Source organism: Pundamilia nyererei, unplaced genomic scaffold (assembly GCF_000239375.1).
Source record: "Pundamilia nyererei isolate P.nyererei 1_Seehausen unplaced genomic scaffold, PunNye1.0 scaffold00118, whole genome shotgun sequence".
Taxonomy (NCBI): Eukaryota; Metazoa; Chordata; class Actinopteri; order Cichliformes; family Cichlidae; genus Pundamilia; species Pundamilia nyererei.
Window position 1 is genome coordinate 991,755 of NW_005187519.1, and position 21,447 is coordinate 1,013,201.

At 42.3% G+C, this 21,447-nt stretch overlaps 1 protein-coding gene across 2 annotated transcripts in view; it reads right to left on the minus strand.

The window, feature by feature from the left end:
* Positions 1-21,447, minus strand: part of LOC102212933 (nck-associated protein 5-like) — a 179,164-nt gene that overhangs the window by 142,057 nt on the left and 15,660 nt on the right. The window contains exon 1 of one of the 2 annotated variants that reach the window (XM_005742238.1): positions 5,211-5,361. The exons of the other annotated variant lie outside the window; for it this stretch is intronic. Coding sequence (XP_005742295.1) covers positions 5,211-5,288 — 78 coding nt within the window. The 5' untranslated portion in view covers positions 5,289-5,361. Of the gene's footprint in view, positions 1-5,210; positions 5,362-21,447 lie in introns of those variants that run through there. 2 annotated transcript variants of the gene reach the window in all.

Here is a 21,447-nt window from a genome sequence, read left to right on the forward strand (position 1 = left end):
CTCTGGGCTCCAAACCTGTGATGCCTCACACAGCCGGGCAGGTGATCTTTTGTGTGGGAGGGAGTTGATGATAAAACACGGACAAACACATTAACTCCCAGTGTGTGCACAGTATGAGAGCAAAGAGCTTCAGCGCAGAGAGGAAGGGAACTGAGCAGTGAAAAAGCAGAAAAGATGAATGAGGCCTCAAAACAAATAAAGGAGAAAAATGAAAGACAACTGTGCAGCAGGCTTTCTCCCCAGTGTATAGGCAAAATACAGCAGCACTATTGTATTGTCTAGCTCTGCTGCTGGGGCCTGACAGGCCCTTTAATGCTGTAGAGCCGTCTGTAAGAGGCTGTCATCAAAAGAAAAGCACAGGGGACCAGAGGACGGTCGGTCAGGGCCGGGCCACTGTGCGGGGACACAACCAACTGGAGCACCTGGAGCTCAGAGCGGGCACACAAAAGACGCACACACCGATGCTGACGCACAAACACAGCTACACACACGTGAGATGACCATGTGGCGGCACACACGAACCTCTTTTTTAGTGTATTTGCATGCACATGAGCAAGCAATGATAATCTGAGTGCACATGAATGCTCACATGCTGCACACATAACCAGTAAGAATGTGTGTAATATCACCAAAAACCTGACAGCAGTGGTCAGTTGTTAAATGCAGTTAAAGCAGCAGCTGTGTGGTGGTGACCTCACGGGGTTGTGTTAGTAAATGCATAAAAACAGTGCAAAGACAACGAATAATAGTGGTAACCAGGAACCTGGACTTGAAACGCTTGTTGAAGACGAGCGGCAACTTTCAGGGTTGAAAAATGAAGCCAGCACAGGGGTGTCAAAAACTGCAGTTCCTTCTAGTGGCCACTTGAGGGTGTCTGTGATGAAAATCAATCCAAATATACTTCCATGATATAATGTCAAACTTCACAGCGCAACATAAACACATTTACAGCCTGACGCTAAAAGTGGTTTTGGCCTTTATGAGTAAATTCCACCTTCGTGACAGCTGTACATAACATGGAAGTTTTACATGACTCAGTAATTTAAAGTGTACGAAAGCTTAAAATTGTTTAGGGTGGGGCCTCTTTGAGTGACAGACAAGTCCTGAGTAGTCTTGTTTAGTGCCTAGTTTGGTTCAGCTATCCAGATTCTCTAATAAGTTCATTGTAATTTAAGTCTGTCTTTAGCTAAACAACATTAGCATCCCACAGATTTCCATTGCTGAGCAGATTCTGTAGGGGTACTGTGCAGGTGAAGCAGCACTTTTGTCCATATAGTGTGTCCTGGATCCTCTTTGGGGACTAAGTTCTACACTAAACTTGTGCAACCGTTTAATAACAACCACAACTTCTGAGCAAAACACAATTTTTCTGCTGATTATTTTTTTTTGGAGCAAAAAAAGCATGAATTTTCTGAACTGTATAACTGAAAGTAAATCATTACCCAGCTTCTTGAAACAGTGTTGTGCTCGCTTTCAAAGGCAACTGTATTCACGACTGATTTTCTGGTGAAGGTCATATAAGAGACAACACAGTCTGCCACAGATTTACGAGTAACTGTTGGGATATTGAGCAAGACGTGAAAGACAGTAAATCCCGCTTGTGCGACTGCGCATCGCTGCAGCTTCAACAGTTATAATTACAACCATTCTCAGATCGATATATCTGTCAGTGTCTGACAGCTGGCTTCCCGTAGGAGCAGATTCTCTCTCGTAAGTGAAAAACCCAACGTTCACTATAACCAACTCACCTAAATCTCTCTGCTGAACAACACTACCTGCCCACAAATTGAAATTTTGCGTATTCACCGCAGCACCAGTGAACACCGTGACCTCGATATTTTCAGAAGTGTGTTTGTGTGCCTGTTTTGGGTGGTAGCTGTTGTGGCGACAGCATAATGTATGCAAAGCTCCGAAGCCGAGTTTCGGCTGTTGAAAGCCAATAAGGCGGTATCAAAACGAGGGCAGAGTTAATTAATCATCTCGGCTTCCTTTTCATGGCCCTCCCGTGACTGTCCCGGGGGCTCGTGTGTGTGTGTGTGTGTGTGAGGCAGCAAAAGCAAGGCAGGGAGGCAGGAGGGTGGTGCAGGTTGCAGCTGGGGGTTATTAGCATAAAGTAATGTGAGCCAGTAGACTGCTGAGCTCCTGTAAGCCTGCTGCAAACCTCCAAGGACAAAACAGGAAACTAATGACACCAGATTTATTCACTGACCACGGGGAAAGATAATTAAAAGACAGTAGATGACGCTGCGATTTAAAATCATTTACCAACTACGCTTCTTATGACATTTTTTAAAAACACCACATCAGCTCTTCGGGATGCCGTAACCAGCACATTTGAAAAGTCACAGTGGTGGTTTTACTGATTTTGTGTGACGAGAAACGATGCCTGCCATCAATCTTCATCACCATCAAACTGTGACTCTGGATGCCGCTGCTAATTAAACATCATACGGGAAAAGCAAAATGTTTTCCCAAAGATTTCATACATTTATATTGTTTTGTTTTCTGAGCTCTTCCTCGAGCCGTCTCGCCGCCACCCATAATTAGTTTTAATGTTTTGCAGCTGCGAGCAGCTCATCTCTGTCTCTCGGCGCAGTGCGATGTGGCAGCTCAGCTCCATCAAAACACAAAGGTCGCGTCCAGGCTCACACCCTCGTTTATTCAGTCAGTAGTTCGCTCACTGCCGAGGCACAGGTGTGCTATCGCACAGCTGCTTTTAGGATGCAACAATTGGGACGTGTTGCTTTTTGGCTAAATGCTAATAACCTGCTGTTTAGCACCAAATCACAACAACAGTCACCTTGAGTCGCATTACGTTACACTATAAAGAACTTACAATAACACAGAGAGAAGAACACTAATAAAAGTGTATGGCTGTAATGTTCTGCAGAAATAATTTCTTTAAAACTGCCTCAATCAGTATTTTTTCAGTTCCCACCCTCACCCCTAGAAATAAGCTAGGTCACTAGCTTTGGTTTGGGAAAGGCCTCATCGTGATACTTGTGAGAGGAGCTGACAACCAGAGAAAAAGGGGGAGGGAGGCTGGGGTATGAAAACAAGAGTAAATGTGTAACTGATGCAAGTAGGCATTTATGACCAGAAGGGGAGTGTTTGGGGTGTGTTCCAGCTCCTGAAATTCAGATAAATGACCTCCAATATATAAGCCATGAAATGCAAAAACTACTTGTATTAGCACGCTTGGTTTTAAACCATTAGCAAGTCACAGTTTTCAACATAATAGCTGCTTCCAGCAAGTCTTTCCATCTTGCATAATACTAAAAAAAAATGGAAACGATTAAGGGAACTGATACGGTACGCTTATTATGGTCCGCCTGGGATTATGTAATGGATGAAAACATGCAAAACGAGATGGATATTGAGTAAAGAAAGGATCTTTTTGTCCTTTGTTATATCTTTATTTTCATTATGGCCACAGGGCGAGCTTTTATTTTGGCAGCACAGTCATTGCCAGCTAAGGAGATTAAAGAAAAGGGAGAAAAAAAAGCACTCCTGGTCTTTTAAGGTGCTTCGCAAGCAAACGGAGCGCAAAAAGTCAGCATTTGCTCTCGGCCTCAGAGCGCCTAATGCTTTCATTCAATTGACAGTAAAAGCAACGTTAACGGGGAAGAGTCGCTCGTGGCCCTGACACAGCTTTATTTTGATTTAGGCTTTAAGTACATCGTCAGTATTGAAACTGCGGTGGTGAAATACTGAGCGCTATAATGCAAACATTGATGCCATGTTGTATAACGGCCAAGAAGAAAAAGAAAAAGCAGGACGTATTCTGCAAAATAAAAGTCTTTCAGGCTGGAAAAAGACTCGTGGGACTGAGTGTGCGTGTGCGTATGTTTGTATGTACATGTGTGGAGGTTTGGGATTGTTGAGGGGGGGATTTCTAAAAGGAGCACAGGGAGAGATCTGGGCAAGGAAGAGTGAGAGAGTGAAATAGGATGGAAAAATGCAATCATGCATCGCGGCCCTCTCCAGCTCCTCGTCGTGTGTTGCTTCCCCCTCCTTCCCCTCCACGAGCCATTAGTCACTATCCAGCTCCTGTTAATGTAATTAGATAAAGGATATATGGAGTCTCGGAGCTCAGCGGAGACATTTGTCTGCATAATTGTGTCCGAGCAGTGGCCGAGGCTAAGAACCCCTGGATTTCCACAAAACACCTCTGGCTTACTAACCCAGAAAAGGAATTTACAGAAGGACAGAGAGAATGAAAGAAATAGACGGGTAAAGATTAAAAATCCTCTCTAAAGTAATCTGTTTTTTACAAAATATCTGTTGCTGTGTTCCCTGTTTTCCTGCCAATCCAATAAGCACTGCATGTCTTCCATTTCAAAACGTATAAACCCATCCGAGAGTACAGAGAGTCGAGCATCAAAGAGTTGTCATATCTGAAAGGCATCCTCCAACAAAAGGTGGTGTATTTTTAGATCTCCTGTTGCCAGAAGAAGTTCAAATGCTGGATTCTCCTCCCCAAAATGCAAACCCATCACCACATCCTACTAATAAACTGTCACATGTTGCGATCCATCTCAACCACATGGGGTAAATAAGTACAGATGGCAGCAGGTCCCCTGACTCAGACCTTCTGGAGGGGTATCAGAAATGTAAAACAATCTCAATTCTCGCATCTAATTAGTAGTAGTCATAGCTTGCCAGCGAGTGACCTACATATGAAACACGTAAAGTGTTGGAGATGCATGACGCGCTGCCGAGGACTCCGGCATTCCCGTGCACTTTGCGAGGCTTGGACATGCACACAGTGAAAAGCAAAGAGAGACTCAAAACACTCTGATTCCTCTTTTTGATTAATCCTCGACAGTCCAACAGAGAGCATCCTTAGAGAGCCACATACATTTAAAAGTAGTCAACAAACAGCCACTTTAGCCGAAGACCAAAGATGCAAATACAAAACGCACACTCCAGATTTGAACTACTACTTCCCTTTGCTCTCTGCTTGGCTTTAACATTTCCTCCATCAACATCTCTCACTCCTCCCTCCTGCACTTCTTACCCAGGGCAATTCCTGCCTCCTGTCTGGGGCACAAGCAACATAGTTGGGTTTGGAGGGCAGGATGTTAGCCTGATTATCACCCAGTCAGACCTACATCCAGCTCCAGACAGCCTTCCTCTTGCCCCAGATACCTCCTTTGCTTGCGGAGGGTTGGAAAGAAGGGGGGGTGAACGTATGGACCGGCACTCACCGCGAGGAGCTCCAGCAGGGGGATGCTTCGGATCCTCCCGCTGACCGACACAACGCCGTGGTCCACGAACTGGCTCATCCTGCGCTCGCTGTCTCCCGTCTGCTCGCTTCCTCTTCTTCCGCTTGGTTCCACACTTCTGCCCTAGCTGAGTCTCAGCTGCTGCCTGCCACTGGGTGTATGTGAGCGTTTGCATTCAGCGGTGTGTGCGCGCGCACGTTTGTGTATGTGTGTGTGTTGGAATGATGATGCAGCAGGCAGTCGTGCAGCCCTGGCAGCAAAGTGCCTCTTCTGAGTTCTCTCCTCGGCGAGGCCACACCGGCATTTTGTCAATATTTAACCAGCAAAGTCAGGCTGGATTAAATCACCTGGGCAAGACCTACAGCGCATAGTTACCCAGGAGACTGTGTGTGCACTCATGTTTACATGTTTGTGGCTGAAGCAGTGAATTGCTGGTGTTTGTGAGTGCGTGTGAAGACATAAAACATTAACTCATGTCACGCAGAGGAGTCTGATTCAGACTCTGAGTTGGCGGTTTTGCCCGTTTTTGGCGACTCCAGCTTCAGACCAGAAACTCACACTTCTGCCACTTCAGTATTACCACTGCTGTTACCACCACTGGCAACAATCTTAGGCCATGTAAGTGTAAAGAAGCTAATAAAGCACCTCTCTGACTTTCGCCTAACGACTGTTTCTCAGCATCACAGCTCTTATGACTTGTGAACTCTTGCAGGAAACTACTTTGTGCCGATCTGCAGACATTTTACTTGGAAGACATGTAAGCGGAAGGTCAGAGGACAGATCCTGTCTTTATAAACCACTTGTTTTTATCTACCTTAATTAACAAGGAGCAAAAGTTTTGGTACTTTGAAGCTTTCTGGGGACTATTTGCAATTCACTGCCTATTGACTCAACACATTCGCTGAGAATTTATTTGCATGCAGGTAAAGCAACAGCCTTGAGAGCAGCTGAAAGCAGACACAAGCTGACATGCAATCTCAAACTGGCTGGCCATTGTTTTATTACCTTTTGTAATTTATCTGCATTCAAATACAATAACCGGAACAGGAAGTCTTGGCCTGGATTTCCGTTGGCTACAGTGCAAATCCTAATATATTGGCTACTGTCTCCATATTGATTTAAACACAGCAGTAATCTTCGTTATTTAGCCACAATATTAGATGATAAGGACACTGGTCAGAGGCAACATTTGAACATCTGCATTTTTAGTACAGTTGCCCTGATAAAGCTCATTCACTGTGGTCACATGCTTAAAAAACAGTTACTTAAATGTAGTTTGGACCCTGGAAAAGTATTCTAGACCTTTGTTTCCAAGGTACGTGACAATCTACAGCTCAAGCTGCCAAGGAAGATCACGTGATCGCATCAAAAGGTTCCACAACAGCCTCTAAACTGACCTCTGGGTTAGATCGCTTTCCGTTGTTTTCAAGATCCCGAGTCAGCTTCTGCCACCTCCGCTGACCAGTTTCCTGAGTGACATGCTGAGAATGAACTTCAAATGTCAAGATGGGGGTTTGGATTTACTCACAGTGGTTTGGTCAAGTAGGCCACACAATAGATAATGGCAGTTCTCTCATTCAGAGTGTAAAAATGTGGAAGTGGTTTTGGGGGAACTTCTACATTTCTTCCTAAAGTGTACACCGAGAACAGTTTATTTTTGCATGCCTGATTGATGTAGTTCCTATCTGGTCTGTAGGAAGTTTCAGTAGATGATTCTCAAACTTTAACCATTTAATGGTGTCAACTACAAAAACGTTGACCACTGAGTCTTTGTCCTTTTTGGAAAAGTTGTTAGAAATTGAGGGGTGTAAAAGTTTGGACTTCTGGGTATGAAAACCAGGAAATTATTATTAAGTAGAGCCGACCGATATATCAGTGGATATTAGCAATTTGACACTATCAGTGTCTGCATTTATGCAAAGCAAAGAAGAGACCGTGTTGGTGCTACATTGCCCATAAGAGAGCACTCTGCAACTTTTATGTTCACACATGCTTGAAAACACCACGAACACAACAAAAATCTAATCTAAGAAGATTTCCGTAGAGCATAACGGAGTAATCCCTGGCTTGTTGTCACAATAAAGCAAAAAGGTATTTTTTAACTATACTCTCGTTTTATCTTAGCAAGGACTCAGAAATAACTACACATAACAACTTTTGGGGAATTCTTGATTGGTTTTGTTTGTCTGAAAGAAAAAAATATCTGTTGATCTGCTAGATTGGCTTTAAATCAGCAAAAATCTGTATCTGTCTTAAAAGTCCTATATCAATCAGATTCTACTCTTAAGTAGACAGTTCACATACTTACTATAAATCTTGCACCAAGGATTGAACTCATAAGATCAGCCAGGCTTCAATATTTCAACCAGCAGTGAAACTATATAACGTATATACCACAGACCATATATATAAAAGAAAAACGTTGCTACCTTGACATCACCCACTGGCTGGCAGATCTCAATTTAGCCTTTTTGATGTTCACAATCTTTTGGGTGGGGTTTGGAGTCAGAAGTTATCACTTGTGTACAAACATGTACAGTGTTGAGTTATAAGTTAATGCTGCCAAGCTTTGTTAACAAGCAGCAATCATTTTGACTATATATTTAAAAAAAATCTGGTGTTCAGTGACTCTAGGATTTATATAAAAATTCACCTCTTGTACAACAGCCATAAAGGGGGAAATGAACTACAGACACCAAAATGTTTTTGTACCAGGCTAAAAACTTGTTTATTTCTGCCTTAACATTTGGCTTTTCAACATTAGAGCCTATGGGGGCTGACTCACTTCTGGAGCCAGAGGAACTGCAGTCTTTGGCACTTCCGAGCTGACTTTAATTTTCAGCCCTGGCAGTTGCTGCTTGGTATAAATTACATGATCTAGAAGCTCCAGTGGGACTATTTCAGAGGAGTTTTTCCACTGACATCTCCTAAAATGACATAGTTACATTTTGCAAATGTATAAATCACCAAAAAAAAGCATACATGTGCAGTTTTACAGCTGGCATAGCAGCAAACCATGAATATGAGTCCTGCTCCTGCTGACCTATATAAGCTATGCTTTTTTTTCCAATAGAGAATAAAGCTCATGACCTTAAGCTATCACTGTGATTGATGGGAGATGAGTGGCAGGTGGTGCTCCTGTTCAAACGAAGATTACAAACTCATCAGTCATCAGACGCCTGGGCGAGCTTCGCAGAGGAATTTATGACATCTGACAGAAGCTCCACACTGGCCAGGTTTTATGGAGCAAACAGAGGTGATGCAGGTGCAAAATCATTGCCCTGCCCAAAAGCATTCCTGCAGATGAGTAACCGCTTACCATCAAAGCAGTTTTCATTTGGTAATGGAACTTTAATTAAATAGAAAAGTACTTTGAATTCTATTGTGGTTTTACTGTTGGTTTAGAGATGAGTTATTTGACTGACACCAGTGCTGCCAGTCATCTGTTCATTGAACCAGTGTGAGCCATTACACAATACAAAGCTATGCAGAACACATAATGAACATTTTATCACTTAAATGAGGATCCATGTCGCTATAATAAAGACAGAGATTTTCATAATGCATCCTTTGGCAATTTAGGGATGCTTCATTTGTCAGTGAAAAGGCATCATGACACTAATGCCCATATAATGGTTTTGGTCTGGAATGGTCCGAAAATTGAATCTGGATGGGAATGACTGAATGTTTTAGTAACAGATCTTTAGCAAATGAGACAGTCCATTTGTCAAAGCTGCAATGAGATTAATGGTGAAATAACATAAATATAATATTATAAATTAAGGCCAATTATTGTGTTTGGAATGGCTATAAGACGGCAGTGAGGTAGGAATTACTAAATAATTTACATCATTTATCAAGTTGGAAACTATTTGCAAATTACAAGGTAGTCAAATTCCAGAGCATGTGCATCATGTATGAATCCAATGAAGAAAAATCAACCAGCCCCCAACACTTACAGTTTTCACCTTTAACCCTTTTCTCCAGGTGCGAGGAAGCTCTGTAGGAACTCACCCGACAAGCCAGACCAGTATAGGTGCGACAGAGCGCCCAGGAAGGCAGAGGATAAGTGATTCAGAGGTCATTGTGGCACTTCACGACCACCAACCAATGCAAAGAGCAACTGCAGACTAAGAACAGAAGCAGAAATTCACTAGTTTTCAATGTTTTTAAGACAATAAATGGAAGATTAATGAACAGTAAAAATAACTGCTGGCTACAGCCCCTATTGAAGGATTACGCAACAACTCTTTGTCTCCGACTAATGAATTTTACTACTAAATATGCACCAGCTATTCATATACTATTTTATCAATATGTTTTCCATCTGTGAGATGACCATGAGCCAGCATTTTCTGATAGATTCAATCAAACATAAACACTATAATCCATCCAGGAAAGATAAACTTTATATGAGCTGAACATAGCATCTGGGTATAGAGAGTGAAGACCTGCTTTCCTCTCGTGGCACCTTGCTACTGGATCACTGCGGTATCCTATCTATTCCCTATGCTATACACAGTGGTGTTTTTCTGCAGGTTAATCTCATAGTTTAATAGATCCGTTTTGTAGCACATTAGAAGCACATTATCTGCTGACTCAACTTCAACTTATATTTATACTATTCACTCACGTGTGTCATTAGGGATATGCTAGCTGAGCATAGCTACCTTACCTCTTGGCCAAATCACTACTAGCATATCTTCCTAAGTGTCAAGTGTTTAGTTATTCCTCAGGCTCCTTTAGTAACAATGACATGTGTAAAAAATGTAGCCTGTTCATAGCTTTGGAGACCAGGTTCAGACCCAGCTCCACAGCTTTAAAAATCCTGTAGCTAGCCAGATCCCTGTAGTCAGTGCAGGCAAAGATAGCTTAGCCCGAGGATTGCATTTCATTATTAGTAATTAGAAACTTCAGGCTCTCTTTGCTTACTTCTCACCCCCAATAAGCTGCAGCAGATGGCCATCCCATCTTAAGCCTGGTTCTGGCAGAGGTGTCTTACTGTTCCTGTTAAAAGGGAGTTTTTCCTTCCCACTGTCGCCAAGCGCTTACTCATAGGGGGTGGTCTGATTGTTGGCTCACTGCCTTAAAATATAGGTATGCACAGTTATATATTTATACCAATCTATTTATGAATATACAAAGAGAATTAATCATAGGAGATGGTTAGTTTTTGACATTACCTATATTTACTGCTTTTGTATTAACGTTTGTGTCCCAGTATCACGGTGGTCACACATTGGCCTTAACTTATATAAGAGTGAGTAGCATTAGCAATCTATAGCCAAAAGTCAGTGTTGTTTATGTTTTTTAGCAAAATTGAAAGGAAGTACACCACTTTGTCTCGTGTGAGTGAAGATTTAACCCTCCTGTTATGTTGCGGATCCGATTGACCCAGAACAGAAGAGATGTCACATGTCATCTGCATCGCTACAGAAAACGAAAGAAATCTAAATTATAAAAGAAAATTGTAAAATAATCAGTGCCAGTGTTTCTGACACTTTTGGATGAGTAAATTTGCCCCGGGTCAAATTAAACCAGGAACATAATTGGTGTTCCTGGAAACCAACATAACAGGAGGGTTAAGATTGGGTGGGCCCTGTGGAATTTTCTGGTTTTTAAGTGGGCCGCAGCTCTCTTAACTGTTCATTTTAAGAAACTGCGGTCTCTTGTGAAATAAATTAGAAGATAAAGCAGGGTACACTTTTGGGCGGGGCTATTTGTGTTTGAATTCTTATCATTTAAGTCTCAAGTTCTCGAAAGTGAGTCAGACACACACCTCACCTGTGAAATCTGGTCTCAAAGGACAAATATGTTGACAGCTGTTTTCTCTTGCACTTTTTCAAGGCGTGTCACACCTACAAACAAGGTTTCCTTTGGAACTGGTTAGTGACACACTATCTTAGGCCGACCGTAACATGTGTCATCATGAGCTTCAATCCTTATCTCTTAATCCAACCAGCAAAGTGAAAACTGAAGCAGAAATCTACAAGTTAAAACAACATGAGTCAGAAAATGCCAAAAAACAAGTGAAAAAACACTAACAGGATGCAAACCATGATCTCCTATCAGATAAATCTGTGGCTAAAATGGGACCTCTGTCTCTGAACAGACTACAACAAGCCAGCTCCCCACATTTAAAGCCCTGGTCTTGGGAAACCGTGCATGAAAGAGCCCTCTCAGAGCCCAGCTGAGGGTTTGGCTCAGCGTCCGATGAGGAGGATGTGATCACAGGGCGGCCTCTGTGCGGAAGAATAGCCAGGACGCGCTGCCGCACCACCTTCTGCCTCCCACACCCACACCCAGTCTGCCAGGAGGCTATACAAGGAGCTTGTCCCCCCGACCCCCGCCCCAGCTGCAAGGTGAGGAGGTGGGTTTCCTCTCTGCTGACAGATGCAGCCCCTCCTCAGCCTCCTCTCACTGGGCTCTTAATCTGCACGTCCAATCCTGTTAGCCGCCCTCTGTCAGTTTCAAACCCAAACCTGCAGCACCAGTTTGATCCAAATATGGTGCCTCATCTGCATACGATAAACAAACATCCCTGGAGATGGATCTTCCATGCCAGGTGGACGAGGTTAACACCGTGGGTTAAGCCCTTCTGCCTGGCTCATGTTTCAAATTTGTCTGCTTCTGAGAAAAGAGTATGCATGTTGGGAGCCATGCAGTAGACGCTCTTTAAGCTATATACAAAAAACATATCAGAGAAAAGGCTTATAGGTCCGTAACAGTTCTTGCTATTCAAAATTTAAAATGACTGGACCCAACAAGAGCCAGCTTTCCTTTGATGATTTCAAACATGACTTCAGTTTTTTGAAATATAAATCCATTTTCATTTTGTGGGCTTGTAAAAGTCAGACGTTCATAGAGGATGAATATGGTGAGGCACGCTGAAATCAAAGCTGCCGCAAGTTCACTGCATTTAATAACATTTCTCCACAGTAAAATTATAATTTTTTCAAAAGACCAAATTTATATGGACTACACTTTAAGTTACTAGTTCCTGGTTGCTTAGTGATGTAGTTTCCCTCCTTGAATAAGCAATGGAAATAATGGCTCTGCTTATTAGATGGCAAGGATCTGTTAACTGTTTTTTTTTTCAATCCTTGACTAAACTGGATAAAACCCATTGAGATGAAAATGTCAACACAAATGCTGCCTTTCAAGTCATCTACTTGTATTACTGACTCCCTATTTCAATAGAAAAAAGTAAATTAGCTTAAAACCTACACCAGCTTTGTATAAAATTTCACTGGACTCTCTTAATTCTTCATGGAATAGATTCAAAAAGGTGCTAGAAACAGACTTTGGTCCATGTTGGCATGACAGCATATCAACTGCTACAAATTTGCACATCCATGACCAGAATCTCCCCTTCCACAAACAGAATTGGCCTATTGGATAAGACACTGGTCTCCTAAGCCATGGATTGTGAGTTAGGGTCCCCTCTGGGGAGATTTCCAGCAGAGTGGCACAGTGGGATCAAATTCATCTTCTGACTTTTGGATAGCTGGCCTTAGAAGTTATTGTTGGAAGAAAACAGCTCATCATCATTTCTAGTACCTTGTTGGATTCCCATTTTGTCTTCAGAACTGCTTTAGTTCCTAATGGCAAAGATTTAACAAGGTGCTGGAAACATTCCTCTGAGATTTTAGTCCATGTTGACATGACAGCATCACATAGTTGCTGCGAGAATCTATTGGACTGAGATCTGGTGACTGTGGAGGCCATTAGAGTGGACTCATTGTCATGTTCATGACTCAAGTTGCTGTTGGAAGACGCCGTCAGAAGATGAGTACAAAGAGGCTGCACAGTGGACAACAATACTGAGGTAGCCTGTAGTGTTTAAACAATGCTCAGTTGGTACTAAGGGGCCCAAAGTGTACCAAGAAAATATCCCCCACACCAGTCGGATACTATTATCTTAATGTTGCTACAGAAATCAAGACCAGGTGAGGTTTTACCTATCTTGTCCTATTTTGGTGAGCCTGTGCAAATTGTAGCCTCAGTTTTAAAGCACCTGGTGTGGTCTTCTGTTGCTGTCAAGGTGCTCTTCTGCATAGCTTAGTCATAACAAGTGATTATTTATGTGACTGCTGCCTTCCCAAAACAGTATGGCCATTGTCGCGTGACCTCTGGCATCGACAGCAGATTTTCTCCCAGAAAACTAACTGGATATTTTCTCCTTTTTTTGGACCAATCTCTGTAAACCCTAGAAATTGGTGTGTGGGAAAATCCCTGCAGTTTCTGAAGTACACAGAACAGCCCATCTGACACCAACAACAATCCCACGTTTAAAGCGACTTAAATCACCTTTCTTCTCCACTGGCTCACTCATTCTGATGATTGGTTTGAAAATCTCTAAGCCACCTTGACCATGCCGGCATGCCTAAATGAATGGAGTTGCTGCCATTGATTCGATTTCTGCATTAACAGGTATACCTAACAAAGAGGTTGCTAAGCTTATATATTTTGAATACATATGTTATTTTACTGGATTCTTGTTTCATAAATAAATGGGGATATATGATTCAAGCTTCAAGCTTTGGTTATACAAGCACAGTTTGTGAGACTTAAAAAAATATAGATATGATTTTTACAAAAAAGACTAAATGTTGCATGACCAGGAAAAGCATAACTCCTTCAGGAAAGCTGTGAACATCTGATCTGGTCACACTTTTAAGTGTGGTATAAGGCATAACAGTGGCACAATCAAAGCCTTATGTGCAGTGAGACTGAAACAAATAATGTTTTCACCATCAATCTCCTTGAATAACTAATAATTTACTCCTAAAATGTGTGACTTGCTTATCTTGATAAACTTCCACTTGAGTCCAGAGTAAATTTGTGGACACAACGAGTGGTTTAACGTGTTTGATTGTGTGGGCAGATAACGCTGGCTGATAGAGAGGAGACTGTCCTTTCTTTGTCTGTGCAGACTTCAGGCCTCTCAAAAGACCTCTGTTTTTCTGGCACTGGGCTCCAAAGAGGGGAAACCACAGGCTGAATAGAGATTGGTGCAAAGCGCTAATGTTTGGGGAACAACGCATGTGACTCTGACAGCACGCGGCCCCGCTATCAACTTTGATCTCACTCATGATTGGAAGAGGAGAGCTCATAATTGGCCCCTCAACTCAAAGGACACAAAGGATGGTCTCATTGGACGATGGATAATGGACGTCCAATTACAAGGGCTGGCAGTGGGCCCTGGGCAAGAGGGGATGCACACAGAGCAGAAAACTCACTGTCACTACAAAGTAAAAACACTCTTTAATCAAACTGGAATGAACCCAAAAGCTTCCTCTTTTATTTTCCGACTGATTATTAAAGCGCCTTTGATTGTGCGATGAGCTATAAACCTTGAAGATAGCGCTGTTTACAATGTGGACCTAGGTTCAGCAGGCAAACTGCACGCAACTTGTGACACGGCTCAGAGATTTCAGTAAGGGGGCACTTGAGAGGTTTTCATGCCAAGCTGAGAATAAGCAGGTCATTTAGAAAGCCTGGTTCATTATCACCCAAAGCAAAACTAGGTTATCTTTTGATGCTCACCTGAAATAAATCTCTAAACTGTACTTGAACCTCTGCTAAGAGCAATGAACTCATTTTCTGACATTATTTGATAAACTAGCTCTCGAGGACTAGAGTTGGAGACCCGTGATCTAAGTCAAGCTGCGCGCATGAGCATGCCCTGTCTGCAACATGCCACTTTGCAATTGGTTACTCGATTAAGATTGTTGCCAAGTAGTTGTATTCTGATTGTTTTCCAAAATAAAAGCAAGATTGCTGAGCCATGTATAAAATTCCAACTAGATTACTATTTATTGAGGAATTCCTGCATTTCTGTTTCAAATCTATGAGGTTTTGGCTGGACTGTGATTGTAAGTAGTTAATGTAAGTTTCTGTTTAATACAAATTTCTCTGTCTGTAGACAGCAACAGATTTGCAACCTTTGCCATATTATTACAAACAGATTGTCAAGTAATTTCCGACTTAACCCCATTAAATCACAAACCGACAGCAGAAAGACTGTCTCGTTCTGTTTTATCACCAGGTTCATACATCAGGGTTGCTTGGAAGCAGCCATTTCAAATGTGAACAAGATTTCGAGTTCAATGCACACGATCCAACAGTCTCCAACCATGTTTTGTTTTTTTAATCTGCCAGTGCCACAAAGTCATTTAACAGCCCGGCTACATCACTGTTCGCCTATTCCTAAGAGCAGGCCCCTAAGTGTATGCCTTGCACTAGGTTACTCAAGAGTATCCAGCCTACTATCCATATTCAAACCATTTGCAGTCATAAAACTGAAACTGTTGATTTAGGACGCCAGATGAGGATACCAGACTCACTTTTATACTTATTTATCTACAACCACACTTAGACATTCTTTTTTGGGTTATCAAAATGTATAACGTGTCTTTGTGAATTATCTGTCAGATTTGAAACGGTATATGGGGTTTTTTTGTATATGATGAAAAAAGAGACCCTGATATTATAATGACTATCCACAAAATATTAAATAATTGCTTTAATAAAAACATAAGCTATCTATTAACATTAATATTCTTGTAACTTGGAGGTTGGAAAACCAGACGATAATAATTATTAAACCAATTTTACAGGCAGATGGAGGCTGTTTAGTCTTATCCACAGCGTGTGGTGGAATATGGGGGAAACCTCTGGATTTCAGACTGGAGTCTAGGGAAATGGCAAGGTTGTAATCGCTCATCATCAGGCACATGAGAGCAGAGACGTTCCCATGAGACAAGAGCAGAAAAACGCCGCTACTTCAGTCTCTCAAACTTGACGAGTGTCTCGGAGTTTGCTGGGTTCCCACACCCTGCGGCCCCGTGGCTACCCACGCGGTGAGCCCAGGTATGCACGGTATGTCACCTGGCAGCTGAGGAAGCTGTCAGAGACCCGGCCGGAGGCTGGTACACCCCTGATGAGAAACTTCATTTAAGCACTCAAGGTAAAGTGTGTGAGACTCTGAGAGAAAGGAGCTTTCCAGTCCGAGAAGAAATCTTTTTTATGTAACTGGCTCCCACCCAAAATGTCCAATCAGCCTGGGCTTCAGAACCACACTTTACACCAGTTACTCAAGAATCAAGCTGACAGACTAAGTGAGCACTAAGTGAGCACTCGTCCCATGAGCCTGGCACCCTGTAATACACATGGCGTGAGAACGAGGCCCACGCTGGGGACGGCATTGTCGGTGGATTTCTACTGTATAATTACACTCAATTAGTTTGAGCTGCTCAGTAATAATATCAAATCTCTCCATTTGTCCGCCTGACGATGTGGGAGCCAATCAGATTAGACTGAGCATTTCTTCCCATCCAGCTAAAAAGCCTGCTCCCCTGCTTAGTTTTATGTCTCCATTCTGCATTGTAACAACCAGCTATAATAGGATGAGGGGGGAAGAAGGAGAGGAAATCCAGTCTTGCCTAGCGGACTCCACGCTGGCATGCCATCTAATTCATTTGCACTTAAATTTAGCATAAACCAAACTAATTTGTCTGTTTTGGGGTTTGTTTTGGGACAGTTTTATTGTCTTATTTTCGCCGTTGGGGAATGAGCCAATGAAACAGGCCGATACAACAACATGGCAGCAAATCAGCACGTAAAACACTTTGTACGAGGAGGCGGCTTGACAAAAGCCAGGGGGATTTAGCTAAAATCCAAATACTTTGGAGATAAACAGGAAAGCACTACCACATGCTGTTTACTCAATACAACTCACAACTATGTAGCAAGCGTTTAATCAGTAATGTGGAGCACTTGATTATTAACCCTCCCCTGCGGAGTGTTTTCAATTTGGCCTTTTGTTATCAATTATCTCCGAGCATGATTGCACTGCTGTGCACATCATAAATGCTGGCAGGGAAAAGAGTGTGGAAGAGAAAACAGGGACATGCTCTCACCAGTTTAGACATCCTTGGCTATTACTTCACTGTTTTAGGAAATGCATTAGACACTACATTTTAGACAGAAGCACATGAGGGTCTTTTGTTTGGGTACAAATGAGGAAGAGAATTGGCTTTAAGCAATTTCTGCAGACATGCACTAAAACAAAGCAAAGAAGACAATGATACTGAAGTGCATTTTTGGCAGTGTTGAGCATGCCAGGGGTCAGGTCCATTGTGATGTTCCTGTAAATCTCTTCTCTAATAAGCACCAGTTTGGTAGCAACCTCCTATAGATAGGGTTGGGTTGTAAATAAATGATAATAAAAGGAAAAATAAGCACATTTTCAGAAACTAGATGCTACTTGTCAACGCATGTCTTGCAAAAGCTGAGCATTTGGCCCTCACTATCATGTTGATGTGACGAGCTCAGGACGTACCTGACGGAGAACCTGGGGATATTGCACAAACAAAAGCATACCCAGATTTATCTTCTATTTCACGCTAAATAGGACCATGGCTTACAAAATTAAAGGTACACTGTGTAAAATCTCACCAGTAGATGTGACTTGGAGATTGCAGTCAACTTTCTTACCCAACCCAATTCAAGTGCAGAATCCTACCATACAACCACTATTCATCTGTAGTGAGTTTAAGGTGTCAATTCGCTCTTTACCTCAGCCGGGTGTTCACATCTATTTACTTTGGAGGAGGCTGTAAAACTTGTGAAAGGAGTCTGATATGAGTAGATGAGTCAGTGAAGCTCACTTTTCACCGTTGACAGTGAAACGAAGGTGAGTTGCTGAAGATATAATTAACTTTTCTGTTGGTATGTGCTGCTGCTTTTGTCTGTGTTAGCCTCTGTTAGCGGCTGCTAGCCTCTGTTAGCTGCTGTTAGCCTCAGTTAGCAGCTCATTATTATGCACGTTAAAGAGCCCTGACTTCACTGACTGTATCTAACAACATGTTTTATGAAATAGGACTTGAAATGAGCGATTGAGACCACAAACTCACAAGGAACATATGGAAAGGAAGTGAAAAGTAGTGATTTTGTCTTAGATTCCTATACCATCATTCTTCCCCTGCTGAAAATTAGAAATACTACAGGTTTAAAACACTTCAATTCTTAATTTCTATATCCATCTTTTATATGCAATCCCCTACTCCCTCAAGTCCAAACCAGATGGTTTCCCATGAATGTCAAGAGGTTAACCAGTTAAAACTAGGGCTCAATGCTATGAGGTAGTGATTACATACATGTGCTGTTGATTCAATTTGGCCTTTCATCTCAGGCTGAATATACGAGGTCTGTGTTGTTTCCAAAAAACAATTCAACAGTGAGACCAGGTGCACATAGGTGTGAGAGCGGGCAAAGCTCCAAGCAATCTGCCAAGTATTTTCTCTACATTCCCACTTTAGATGAAGTTTGTGTACACTGCTGAGCAGAAGCAATCACCGCTGTGATGACAGCAATTCAGGTGGGGCGCTTTCACCAAAGAATGACTGGAACCAGATCAGGAATAGATTTGCATCGGCTGATAACCTCCAGCACATTTGGAGCTTCCTTTTGAATGAATCCCGTTTAAAGCCAGATTCACAGACTTTAATTGAAGGAACATATCTGTGCTGCACACTTACTAAATATATCCTAAACTCACCTGAACTGTAAAAGTTTTTTATTTGTGTGTTTTTAATTAAGATAAAATGCAACATTAATGGTGTACAACAAGCAGCAACTCCTGGGTGAAGAATGGAAAAATAAAACCAATGCATATGTGCCAAAAGATGCAAAAAAAAAAAGCGGAGGGGGGCCCTTTAGCCTCGTTTCAAAAGCAAGTCAGTCCTCACAGATTACCACATTAAAATGCTCAGCTTTACAGCAGAAACAATTATGTTTACAGCCTGGTACAAACAGTTTTGTTCTCCATAGGTCATTTGTACATTCATGCAGCTGCACAAGGTGTGAGTTTGCTTATGACTCAACCGTTTAAGTATTATTATGGTTATACATTAATGGAGGTATGGGCATTTTGAGTGATGGATGTGTAAGCTGCTAGCTGTCTGCTACACATCCCCTCAGCTAATTGAATTAACTGAACAGGACTTTTCAACCTTGTTTGTCGTGTTGGTTTCTTTTAGAGTAAGTTTAATGCAGTTATCTGACAAATAACATAACTGATGTGCAGTTAGTTGTCTTTGCTCGAGCTTTTGTGAGTGTGTTTGCAGTGACTTAACACTAATTCCTCAGTTCACCTTGATCACTAATGATGGTCACATCTGTTCAGCACCCTAAAATGAAACCTTGCACCCCAAAGGATACACAGGTATGAGTCCTGAAACATCATCAAACACAATCTTATTTTCAGCACCTCAATCCTCAGACATGATAATGAACCACACCAGTGTGTTAGACTCCACTGTGTTGGATAGACCTCTGACTGAGGTTCTGTGATGACCTACTTAAAGCTGGCTGGCTGCAGATAGCAGCAGCAGCTCATGGACCGTCCACGGCCGTCGGGCTCACCGTGCACGTCCCAGCATGACGAAGAGACTCTCCTCCGCAGGCGGGCATCAAATGATAAAAATAAATAGAAGCACAGAATCAACCCAGCAACACAGCTGTTATGTAATTCAAATGTTGCCCCAGTTACTCGCGAGAGCTGCTGCTGCAACTCTGGGCCATCACTGAGCTACATAACCTGATGCAGATTATATAGTCCAACCCAGACTGTTACATGAATAAAATGCTGATAACAATGACTAAGACTCCACTCCCTGCACATGCATTTACAATACATCAAACACAAACATAATCAGAAAGACGGAAAAGCTCGAGCTCTGGACAGCTTTCAGCAAACAAACTCAGGAACATGAGTACAATGAGGAAACACGGCGCATATGTAACTGACATTCAAGCCCTCTGATTGCCAAATTACCCACATTGACAGAAGCTAGGCCATGTAATCCATCCAAGAGGAGCAGACATAAATATTTTACCTGTTCCTCAGCTGACATATGGCATTTTGTCTTCATTTTTGTGTTGCTAGTGTGAACTGAAAAAGCCTTCGGGGGCGTCCCTCAAGTGGAAAATACATTTCATCATCACAGCAGGCCATGAAACTCAAGCTACTTTCTGCATGAAACATGGGTGTAATCTTACATAAAGGGGACAACTACTGGTCATCTCTCTGGGATTAATCTGCAGTCACACAACCAGCAGAGACTGATTTTTCAAGTGACACAGAAGGAAAACGAGGGCATGAACGCTCATGCCTGTCGTCTGACGGAATGTCAGAAACCGCCTCTTGTGTTTTCTCAGATGCCTGAAAAAATAAATGTATCGGAGCCTCATATCCTCCCAGGAAAAGGAGTGTTTACAGGACTTAGTGGGTTTATCTGTGCCAGGGCCAGCTGGGCCACAAGGGCCATGGACAACATGTCCCGCATCAAGCACTGGAAGGATAAAGACGCAGGTCGGCCTCGAACTGACTGACTTTCGGTCGAACAAAGCCTCATTTAACTAAAGGCATGACGGCACGGTCAATAGCAACGTGCAATATGTGCATATTTGAGTATTGAGCGACATAATAACCCTCTTCTTCAACTTCAAGATTTGCTCCACTTTTCATGGCATGGAATCAAATCTGCTGCAAACTGCCACCAGATCTACACTGGACATTTACCAAAAATGCTCCAGGCGTCTACATGTCCCACTACTAAAGCAACCCAGTGCTCCTTCTGCTCCTGCTGCCCTGAGTAGGAATAAATCATTAGAGAGAGAAGAAAATAGTTGAGTTGGAAAGAAGGAAACCAATAGGAGAAAACAAAGACACAAAGTGAGAGTGAAATTAACAGCATACCAAAGGCAGAAAGAAGCCGATATATTTAATAAAAAAAAGGAGAAAGTGGGAAAAGGGAGAGAAAAAAATGCATGCATGGATAGTTGAGTGGGCAAATGTGAGCATGTTGAATCATAAAGCCATATCACAAACATGACCCAGATTCAGGCTCACAGTAAATCAGGCCGCTGTGTGTCCAATTTAAGCAATTAAAGCCACAGTGTGTCTCACATCAGCCCGTATCGGCACGTCTGGAAGTTCTCTAAGGATCACACGTTCAGCGAAAAACAGACATCATCCAGTCATCGTGTGCTGTGTCAAAGGAAGTTACATATTCACAAAGCTAAACCGCAGTGAATAAATGATAAACCAGGAAGTGTCTCGCCTTCCTAAGAGGATTTAAGTGTGTCACCACAGTGAATCTTCGACATCCTCAACTCTCAGTTTAAGAAGTAAATTACTGACAGACTCAAA